This window comes from Callionymus lyra, chromosome 1 (assembly GCF_982586985.1).
Source record: "Callionymus lyra chromosome 1, fCalLyr1.hap1.1, whole genome shotgun sequence".
NCBI lineage: Eukaryota > Metazoa > Chordata > Actinopteri > Syngnathiformes > Callionymidae > Callionymus > Callionymus lyra.
The window spans coordinates 12,404,769-12,416,115 of record NC_141818.1 but is presented as its reverse complement, the minus strand read 5'-3'; the positions used below and the strand labels follow the sequence as shown (position 1 = coordinate 12,416,115).

At 37.6% G+C, this 11,347-nt stretch overlaps 1 protein-coding gene across 2 annotated transcripts in view; it reads right to left on the bottom strand.

Moving 5' to 3' along the window:
• Nucleotides 1–884: 884 nt before the first annotated feature.
• The window catches only part of pip5k1bb (phosphatidylinositol-4-phosphate 5-kinase, type I, beta b), a 35,844-nt gene continuing 25,381 nt past the window's right edge, over nucleotides 885–11,347 (bottom strand). Inside the window, exons 8-15 of one of the 2 annotated variants that reach the window (XM_087794163.1) lie at nucleotides 7,094–7,296; nucleotides 6,826–6,909; nucleotides 5,890–5,938; nucleotides 5,735–5,819; nucleotides 4,258–4,416; nucleotides 3,331–3,457; nucleotides 2,213–2,339; nucleotides 885–1,634 (exon numbers count right to left, since the gene is read on the bottom strand). In XM_087794163.1, coding sequence (XP_087650289.1) covers nucleotides 1,632–1,634; nucleotides 2,213–2,339; nucleotides 3,331–3,457; nucleotides 4,258–4,416; nucleotides 5,735–5,819; nucleotides 5,890–5,938; nucleotides 6,826–6,909; nucleotides 7,094–7,296 — 837 coding nt within the window. In that variant the 3' untranslated portion in view covers nucleotides 885–1,631. The remainder of the gene's footprint in view (nucleotides 1,635–2,212; nucleotides 2,340–3,330; nucleotides 3,458–4,257; nucleotides 4,417–5,734; nucleotides 5,820–5,889; nucleotides 5,939–6,825; nucleotides 6,910–7,093; nucleotides 7,297–11,347) is intronic. The other variant, XM_087794171.1, reaches the window with a different exon arrangement.

Here is an 11,347-nt window from a genome sequence, read left to right as displayed (position 1 = left end):
TTTACACCACGTATTACTTAAAATACTTTTAAAAGTCAAATTATGAACAAACAAAAATGACTTCTAACTTTGTTTTAAATGACGAATTATTAAATAGATACTTTATCGGTTCTGCTGAGGTTTTTGTATTTATATTTGTTTCGTGTTTAACTCATTATTTTTAACGATCAGTTAGCATACTGCTAACCCCGGAAGTGACTTGTTTTGGTGCTCAGCTGCTGTGCGACACGTGACTCAATGACGCGTCATGATTGGTTTTTAACATCGTAACGAACGTTCTCTTAAAAAAAAAAAACAACTTTCCATTAAATCTTCGGAGGTATGTTTGTCTTTTTAAATTAATGGAAAAATGTTCAAACTTCTGTAAATTTAAACATTACTTTTCCTGTCGTTACTAAGATAATTGCTCGCGTCATCAGAGATGATGCGTTCACTGACATCGTTCATTTCATATTTCTACAGCAAATATTATTTTAATTCCTTTATACTAGTCCACTTACTGAGACATGTTTTTTACTTTTCAATATCCATTAATATATATTGATCGTTGTTGAAGCTGTTTCACAAATATTAAATTCGTTTTAGTTAAAAAACGAGTATAGTTTTATTTTCATATATTGACTTAATTTAAACGCATTTTTATTCATTTCAAACCTTTAAAAATAAATGTACAGTTTAAAATAAAACCACTACATATTTTTCTTTTATTAGAAAATGGTTCTGCAGTTGGAGAAAGTGCATTTAAGTTCATGAAAAAAAAAGGGAAGCTAAACATGACCTGACAGGTGCATTCACTGACCATCTGTATACTTCCTGTTAGGTCTTCTCTTCTAACATGTTTTTATCTAAAGTAAAACGAGTAAAACGAGTGACAAAAGCAAAGATGAAATTTTAGCACTTTATTTTACTCTTCTATATAAATATGCATTTATCTTTACATTCAGAGAATTGTCAGCAAATGAAATATATAAGATTTACAAGTTAAATTACGATCTGGACTGACATGTGATCCTCCACATGGAAATATTTGGATTGATGAAGAGGTATCGAAGCTTCGGCCTGGTCAGTATCTTAAGATACAGTAAAAGCAACAAAAATAAAAATCTGTATCACTGACGTGCAGAGTTGTGCATTGGCAGCAGGAAAAAAATAAAAGTGCAAGTTCACACGTTCAGATGGAAGCTGGAGTGGAGTAGCTTCACCTAAGCAGTGTCACGGGAGGAAACGTTTCCTACAGTCGTTAAAATCCAAAGTGCCTTTCGGACAACAACTCTATAGGCTGTCGGGCACGTCAGCGGCGAGTCTCTCTGCTCGTTCACTGTAAACGTTTCAGCAACAAACGGAGTCGTTCAGTTCTCTGGTTTAAAAAATAAAAATAAAAAAAATCATCTGATCGCAGCCGTGAAGTCACACCACGTGGAGGAAACTAAAATCACTGCATTGCCACGTGCTTCTGAAAGTTCACGCAGATGTTCACCACGTCACATGATGCAAGTCACATGGCCTCCCAAGTTCACACGAAGTCCTTTTTGTATTTAAAAAAAAAAAAAAAAAAATGTTGGCAACGTGAAGGTAGCAGCACTGGTCCTATGGAGTGATGCCACTGATGGTTTGGCAGGAGGTGGCGAAGCTCACTGGAGGAAGAAGAGACGTTCTTTTAAGGGTGTGCAACAACAGACAGTTAACTTTAATTCCATAAAACGTTTTCTGCGAGACAATCTTATAACGGACACGGGCCATGTGACCCCCTTTGACTGTATTTATGTGACCCTTACGAGGCCGAAGATCAAGTAGAAACTAACATTTTTTATTATTTCTATTATCTATGAGTAGTCTCTCAATATAACTATAGGGTTGTTTTTATGAATTTTTCTGAGTATTAATTGCTCCTCAAAAAGATTTAAGTGAATATAAAACCATATTTGAAAAAAATGTTTTTAAGTTATTTTTTAAATAAAGGTTATATAAAATAGAATAAAGTAATAATATAAGCATATTTGGTTTACTTTTATTTCTTGATTTTGTACTTTTTGCTTGATGGACCCTCATAACAGCCACTGCTTAAAATGTGGCCCCTGAGGAAATTGAATGGCCTCAAAACTGATTAATATAAACATAATACGTTGCACAATAAGAAGAACAAAAATAAGAATAAAAACAGATTTTAAATTTGTTTTAAGTATTCATCTTCACGTCTGAATCTAAAACCCACCAAGTAAACGTCAAGTACTGAACCGTCATCCCGGTCGAGGTCCACGTCCATCATGGTGCTCTGCTCCGAGGTCAGGCAGATGGCGCTGTCCTCCAGGGTGAAGGTGGAGCGAGACGCGTCGTCTCTGCTGCCAAAACAAAGTGTACAAACGTCTTTAAAAAACTTTAGAAATTGGATTCAGATTTCAACATTTTGGTTCCTAACTTAACCTTTTTGTTTGTTTTCTTAATCACACAACAAAAACAATGGAAGATAGAAATTAGATCCATAGTTTATCTTGATTTCTTTTGGTCATGCTAATGCTAATGCTAACGGTGTTTTAACTATTATTATTATTATTTATTTATAAATTTAAAAAATACATTTAAGATTGAATAGTGAATCAAAACAAGAAAACTTGATAAAAAAAATTTAAAAAAGATAATGATAATAAAATCGGAAATCTTAACGTGATGGGAGATTTCCACCAGTAGAGGGCGACATGCACGTTGTTTTCTCGTGCTGGTCAGGTGACCGTCAGCATGTGCGCCTAACATGTGATTTCTGTTATAAATATGTGAATTTAACCGTCAAAGCAGGCGGGTTTCTCTAAAACAGTTGTGATAATCAACCGGAGAACATGGCAAACATTGGTGCTAACAAAAAAAAAGGCCTGGTAAGGAATAGTATTTCGACCTCTTTTGTCCCAGTTTCAGCAGCGAATAATGGGAAACGGTGTCAACGCTTGTGTTTAAAAATGGATGAAAAGAGTTGACAGAACAATGTCAGAGCAGCAGCAGGTGACGGATGAGAGCAGACGGGACACAAAGGCGAGCCGAGCTGAACCCGACACTGCGGTCCAGGCCGGATGAAAACACACAGTAGCACTTCGGCTTTTCATATAATAAAGATGATTGACAGGTCAATATTTACTAAAACTGTTTTGTTTTTTTTGTAGCAGCTGGAAGATCTTTTTTAAAACGGATCCACGTCGATTCAACCTTTGAATTCACCTCACGAAAGAGTGAGTCACTGCCTCCGTGACGCCACAGATGTCATGTGACATCAGGTGAAGGAGTGACGGGCGTGTCTCGCCGCCGCTTCCCGTTATGAGTTAAAGCCGTAAGATAAACAAGCACCTGTCGTCTGTTTGGTTATCCACGTTGACGAATATGGAGGAGGTGGAGATGGTTCCCATGGAGGAGCCGCGGTAGAAGCCGGAGTGGACCGGCACCAGGTCGGGCCGCAGGTACGAACCGAACACGGCTGCGGAGAGAAAAACACGAGTCGTGTTTACAGGTGGATTCAAAACATAAAGAGCGACAGACAAAAGTATCATTCTGGTGCTTCAAGAAACATCTTAAGACATTTTTATTCGTTCAGGCTTTTCCTTGATTTTCTGAGACTCCTGTGTTTGTCTAGGAGTTGAATTTGATCTTTTATGTATATATTTTATTGAGGTTTCTTTTGATTGTTTAAGCGCTTTGTGATCCTGGTCTGGAAAAGCGCTATATAGATATAATTTACTTGTACTTGTTTCATTAAACATAAGAAAACTGAGTTTTCATCTTACATCATAAAAACTTCACACTCTAAATAACATCTAAAACTAGAGTTACATTTAAATGAGTCACTTGAATTTTGATGCCTTTCCTTATTCCTTAAGAGATATAAATCATCCTCATAAATTCTATAAATAATTTGGTGCGTCTTCATGTTCATAAAGTCTCCTTTTAACTGAAAAAATCTAAAATAAAGTGAAGAAAAAACAACTTAATAAGCTTAACATGATGTATTTAATTACAAACAGTGAACATTTTTTAATGAGTCAGCAGAACTTGTCGTGACCCTGACTTGCCGAGATTGTAAAAAAAAAGTGAAAGTCAATCCAACATCCCCTGAAGGGCTGAACCAATCGGAACATAACCTCGCTTGTAATCGAAGCACAATTGTTTACAGGTCTCTGTCTGTACTTGTTCACGGAACTCTAGTCCTTCTGTTTGACGCGGAGGTCAAAGGTCAGACCGGTGATATCAGCGCAGCAGATAAAAGAGAGTCGTCGTCACCTGGTCCGTCCAGACTGGCCAGACTGTGAGCTCCTCCCAGTCGCTCTCGCCGGTGCTTCTCCTCTCGCCGGTCTTCGTGTGACGACAGGATCTCCTGCGAGGACGCCTTCAGGGCGCTGATGGAAGTGCGGGTCCTCTTTGAGGGCGAGAATCTAAAGGCTGGGAGACACAGGAGGGAAAACTTGAACTTCAAACATCTCCAATGAAACTGAGATAGAGTCGTTTATTATTTTCCAAAGAAGATGTGGATCTTTTAATTACTTTTGTATTTAAGGGTTGGTTATAGTCTTTTTTAATGTTTAATTTTATATTTTATTTGATAAACTGTTTAATTAAAGCGACAGTATGTAACATTTTAACATTATTATTACTTTCATATTTTCTGTGATGTTTGGTTTCATTTTTAACAATCATGACGAGATTAATAAAGAAACACAAGAGATGTCATTTAGTTCTGTAAAAAATGGAAAATTGGTAAATGAAAAACTGAATTTACAACATTGTAGTTACAATGCTCTGACACTAGGGGCGCCAGAGCAATATTTAATTTGCCTTAGATTGGGCCTTTAACAATTCAATATATTTGTGTATAAGAAATAATCATAGACATTTACAATTTGATTTATATAATTATACATTTTTATTTGTAGTAAAAATATGCTTATTGAGAAATTATAAGTGACATTTTTTTTTTTATATTAATTTATTTAAGAAGCTGCTTTACAGTTTTTCCTTTGTAAAAAGGGTGATACTTAAAACATATTTCTGACTTTTTAACTCTTCTACAGAATTGAATATCAACAGAGTTCATAATTTCACCTTATTTATTTTGGTAACTCAACTAAGCCGAACGGAAATTTTCTCATTGATTCCCAAAATAGCCTGACAAAAGAAAACTTCCCAACTGTGTTGTCAGAAGCAGCTTTAATAGTTTCCTCAGCGTTCCTAATGATCCCGGCGGGTTGTGTAACACTATTGAGGAGAATGTCCAGAGCAGAAGTGTGTCGTCGCTGCGACAACACAAGCACTTCCTGCTACCGTCATGGCCGCTCCTTCACCCAGGAGGAAACGACGAAGGTCAACACGGAGACGGATTGGACCCGAGGTTTCGGATGGAGGTTGTAAAATGAAGCCGCTACTTCCTGAACTCTTATTATATTGTGTTATAGTCTATTCAAGAACAGCCGGCGATAAACAAACGTTACAATGTAGGTCACAAAGTCTGATAAAGAGGTCAATGATTCATAATGTTGTGTTTGTTCTTGAAATTGTTCCGTTAATATTGGGAGTAAATCGTATACACCGACAACAACGGACGTATAGCAGTCGACTGATGCTTAGAAGTATAATAATGACTTTTAAAATGATTTTAAACACATTGTTAAGTTGTTAAAATGAAATACAGCTCTCCCAATACCACCAATGAACCAAATGATCGATCAGATCCCCAACAGATCCGATCGAAGCAGGAACTCACGTTGGCTCTTCCTGAACACCCTGGTGCTCATGAACTTGAGGAAGCGGCTGGCGTAGAACCCGGGCCGGTGCACAGAGACCGAGTCCTGGTGGGACCAGAGAGTCAGAGATCACGGACCGAAATAAAGAGTCCCGTTCGTGTCGTGTGTCACTTACGCCGTCGTACACCAGAGCTTTCCACGAGTGCTCCAACTTCTTGATCAGCCTGAGGAAATACAAGAGCTAATGTCAATTGAATTTCTTCTTGTGCGACGTTAAATCTTCACATTATATTATATATACTTTAAGCAAAAAATTGACAATGACAGGGAGCCTTAAGATAAAGTGAAGGTAGTATTTAGTAACCAAAAAAATGACTTTATATCATTATAAATGAAGCTTTATACAATGAACTTGTTATTGTATAACATTTTCATATACGTTTTATTTTTTAATTCTGATTTTTCTTTTTTACCCAAATATTTTTTCTAATATTTACTTACATTATTTAGAGAGGAAAAAGTTGAGTACTGTCTTTATACAAAGAATTATAACAATCTATATTCAGAGTTGAACTAGTGATGAATAATACAAATAAATGCAAATTAAAATTGCTATTTAGGAATAAAAAACATGACCAGTTTGCTCAGTTTTCCTTGGATATAACGAGGGCCGCAGCAATATTATCAATATTGCAATACTGTAGTAACGACAATATATTGTTTCTTTTAAAGCAACAACACTTTTTCTGGTTTTACATCAAAGAAATTAGCAAATACTTTGTTTAATCAAATGTGAAAGTGCTTCTCAAAATATGAACAATAAAAACAAATTATACTAACAATGAAATGCATTAACATCTCAAACAACCTGGAGCAACATGAAATATTCAGTATCTGTAAATTTTGTTTTAAAGTTAAAATGAGTTCAAAGATCAGCTTTAATAAGCTGCTGTTTAATGTATATTTAACCTTTATTTAACCTTTAATTCAATTCAAAGTTATTTTATTTATTATTTTTTGTAAAAAATAATTAGATCTGATTTGATCTTATTTAACAAGATTTAAAAGTGAGTTAGTAATGCCACTTAAATGACAGTGACAGTAAGTTCACCTGTACGACTGCAGGATGTCGATGATGCCGAGGTATATGAGGATCTTTTCCTCTTTGTGTGTTTTGGCAGGAATTCCGCCCATCCTGAAAAAAAACACACAAACAAACATCAAAAATCCATTATTTAAGTTGTTTAAACGGCGGCGACGCGGTGCTGCGCTTGTGTTTGTGAAAGGTTCCGTCATGGTGGCGACATTCATGCCTGTCAATATGCACCACGGCTGTCACTGTTGCTATGGCAACATAAGGTCAAGAATAACTGACTCACGTATCGTCTGTCGTCACAGCTTCCGCCGCCTTGCCGTCTCCCTGGATGGACTCCATGGCCGTGGAGTAGAGCACCCGCTGACCCACCGGCCTCCTGGCGTCGCCCCCCGCCTGGCCCTGCTCGTGGCCCTCTCTGTGGCTGTAGTCCAGGACGTGGACGCCCAGCAGAAGACTGTAGTCCATGATCTTGAAACTCTCCAGAACCTGCAGGGGAGCGAGGGAAAGGATCAGGGTTGTGGGACGTGGAGCAGCATCATAAAAAAAAGACGTGGGTGTGGAAACTACAGGAAATGTCACTACAAACACTGAGGACTTTATTCTCCAGGCTCGACCTTCGACCTCGAGCAGACGGCCGTGACGCAAAACACGAGCCGAGAAGAAACACGTTTATTGCAAGAATCACTTTCATCACCTCCAAGGTCGGAGCGCCTGAAAGGCCTTCAGAAGGAAATGTAATTTTGGAGGAAAATAAACAAGGTGTTTCTCCACAGTGAGCCAAGTGTTAGAAGGTGACCTGTGTGAGGAGCCTTTTACCCACTTCCCAGAATCTCCGAGACTCCTCGTCTCCTGGAGGGATCACAGATTTGAACTTGGAAAATAAAAATAGGATGTAGAACGTGCAAGATGTGGTTTTTTTTTCAGAAGTAAAAATGAAATATTATCAAATCTTAAAAGCTTCACAAACATTAAAACATACTTTTAATCTGAATTAATCTCTTTTGGAAGAGAACGGGGACACCCTGGAAAGGCCCTCGGTTTATTAACTAATATATTTATTAATTCATTTGATGCTTCTTTTCACAGTATTTTCAGGTAAGAGTGAAACAAGAATCTATAACAGCCACAATAGTCACAAGACACAAAAATGTGTCTTAAATTTGATCAAATAGTCCAGTAAACTTTCATAAAATGAAAAACAACATGACCTTTACACAATTATTCAAGGTCTTTAAATTGAACTCAACATGTGCTAACAACTCATAATAATAGGTCCAGAAAAAAGTGAACGATTCTGTCAAATTATTACTGTCAGTCACAAGACAAACCAGTGGAGTCAAAGATCTTCACTGCCAGCTGTTTTTAATACTTTGTATCCAACAAGCTAACCCTGCTAAACTTTTGACACCTGTATTCATAGAACAACATCCTCTAGCAGTATGTTGTACAAGTTAGCGATGACCTCTTAATGTTTCACCTAAAAGTCGTTCAACACACGGACTTCTGTCCGAGCTTCTTCACGTCTTCCACTCGACTCCCCCGGACTGTTCCGGCCTCAGCAGACATCTTGAATGGAGCCACACAGTCGTCTGCCTACAGAAGGCCATGGTGGCGAACACGGCACACAATCGTTCGAGTCATGAAAACAGCTGAGCTGCCGGAACAAAAGACTTTACAATCCGGGTTGATCATCTGAGGAGAGTTCAAGTGGCATCATCTGATAGTTCCTGCAGCACCGTGGCTTACTATGAGTTTATTACATGATTAAATATCATGTTTACTACAACCTTCTAATGCAAGATGAAGAAAATATAGTTTTGTGTTGCATCACTGTCGTTTCTGGTGAGGAAAAGTGAACACATTTCACAATAAAGGCACTCAGAGAGTGCATACCTCCACCAAGGCTCTAAGCTTTACCCATATTGTGATTTTCTTTTTCTCCTTTTTGTTCCCAGAATAAGAATAGAAAACTTTTGTTACCAGTTTTGTAGACACAACACTTGAATTTGTTTGTTAGAGAATATAAAAAATGATATAATAAATAAATAATAATTAATAAAAATAAAATAAAATACATTACATTCAATTAAAAAATATTGTTGTCCCACATTAATTGTTTCTACAATATAATCGAGCCATCTAGAACTTCCTCACACAACATATGTAGTAGTAAAAAGTAAGAAATCTATCAGCTAACCACCACAGAGTGAGGAATCCTTCAAAAGATTAGTTGACCCCCATGGTATTCTTCAAAGCTTCAACAACTTTAACCACTGAGAAGATATACGACTGTGTTTTTCACCACTGTCACATGACATTTTTGAGCACTTTGATCATTTTTTAAGTCGATTTGTTTGTGGATTTGTCCGGGCAGATGCAGTCAAATTAAATATAAGTGAATGATTATTATGAAACCTTATATAATATTCCTTAAATGGAAGAACAAAGACTGCTATTCATCTGTTCCTTGTCCCAAGATTTCCTGAACATTTCATTATATTCAGTTTTTATTAAGTTATTTTGTCAACACATAATTTCTTTGATGAGATTTTAATATATAAAAAATGATATATAAAATAAAAACATAACTTTTTTAATTTCATATTTTATGTGTGGTCAATGTAAACTAATACAAGAACATACTAGAGGACATTTGTCAGAATTTTGTCAACAAAGAAGCTCAAGTTACTTTTACATGCTGACACTGCGGTTGTGCGACTTCTTATATTACCACGTTGGGTCTGACCATTCAGCAATAATATTCCACCATCTCTGTTTACACAATATTTACTAGCGTCAGCCGCACGACACATTGCGCCACAACCCAAGCTTTCACTGACGTGTTGAAATAAAAATTGCTGATTTGAAATTGTGGCCTGAATCGAACACAGAAGCGTGTTTAAGTGCGACTGTACGCCGATGACACGCTCTCCAACATTTCAGCTCTCAGGCGTGAACGCTGCTGAATGTGCTGACTGTAAAGTTGCAGTCGGGGGTTTCTGCAGCAGAGAATGAGAGAAGTGATTGTTTTTTTTTTCTGCCGGAGCGTATCACGGAGGAGATGAAAAACTACAGTTCGTCGTTCTTCATGACTGTGTCTATGGCTCTTTTATTTCCAACACAATCAGCTTGTTCAGGGTTTCTTTTGTCAGCGTGACCATGAATCCGTGTCCAGTGTTGTAGTTCGACAGCGAGCATCATTGCCTCCGTCAACCGTCCTCGGATCGGCGTTAGAATCGTCTCAGGAAAAACTCCCAGTGTCCCATGAATTATTCAAGTGCTATTTGGCACCGAGAGAGTATCAGGGGAGAAGCCGGAGTGTAATTACAAGAATAAAATGCATCACTAGAAACGTCCTGTACAGCAGATTCCAGTGTAATGATCCTCCCACAGAGTTGTGTAATTAACCGTTCCTCTACTAAATAATGATCCTCCCATCTCTTACTGCAAGTCACCCCCCCCCCCCTCCACACACCCCCGGCTGTGTCCTGGTCAGTCGCCTCTCCAGGGGTGACGGGGTGAGCTGCTTACTCATGGAAATAGACAGAGATTGTGCTTAGAGAGCATTTTGTTTCCCGCTCAGGAGGTGAGCTCAGGAAAACTGACAATAACAAACTGTACAGCGTCCCCATCGCTGCTGCTGCTGCTGCTGCTGCTGCCACTGTGTACAGTAAATACAGACACACACACAGTGACAGGTCCGGTGTTTATACACACATTACTGAAACAATAGCTGGGAGGGAGTTTGTGTTGTGTGGACTTAGGTAAAATATCAGGAATATCGTAGGCCGAAGTCAACATGTTGACAGTGAAGACTAGTTTGGACGTCAGATGGAAGATTAGTAGGATTCAGCTTCAGAGTGATTTATAATGAGTGACAGGTTGTTTAATAGTACAAGTATCTGCTGGTCATATATTGAATTAAATTGAATTAAATATAGTTCATTTTGTTGATCTGAAATCTTTTTGTAGAGTAAAAGGTGGAACCGAGTGGTTGATAAAGAGACCAGCATCTTTTTAAGTCCTTAGAAACACATTTACACTATTTTATGGAAGACAAATTAAAACAATTGAACTATATATGGATAAATGTATGACTAAAAATATATTTATATATATATCTTTAATGAAATTAACTGTTTTGCGTTAATAAATACAGATATTTTTTCAGTTTTAAACTAATGAATTTCATGAGAGAAATGCAATGCTTCTGATACGATGATTTAATGATATGTGTTATCCTCTTCACACACCACAGTAAGAGAGTTCTTACTTCGTCTTTAACATTTCTAAAAGGCTCTGCACATGATACAAGTCAAAGAGCCGTGATTGACTGCAGCTTTTACTGAATCTTTTCTAACCCATCAAGAAATTCTGATCCACATCAGCATCTTGGGAAAGTCTATCTTCATCTAACACCTGGAAACCCATTTTAGCCTAGTGAGTTATGTTCTTTTAGTACTTAAGCGAACAGGAAGTAGTAACGTCTTCCTGCCAAAGACTCTTTCCAAGAATTTCACTGAAGGTCCTACAACCC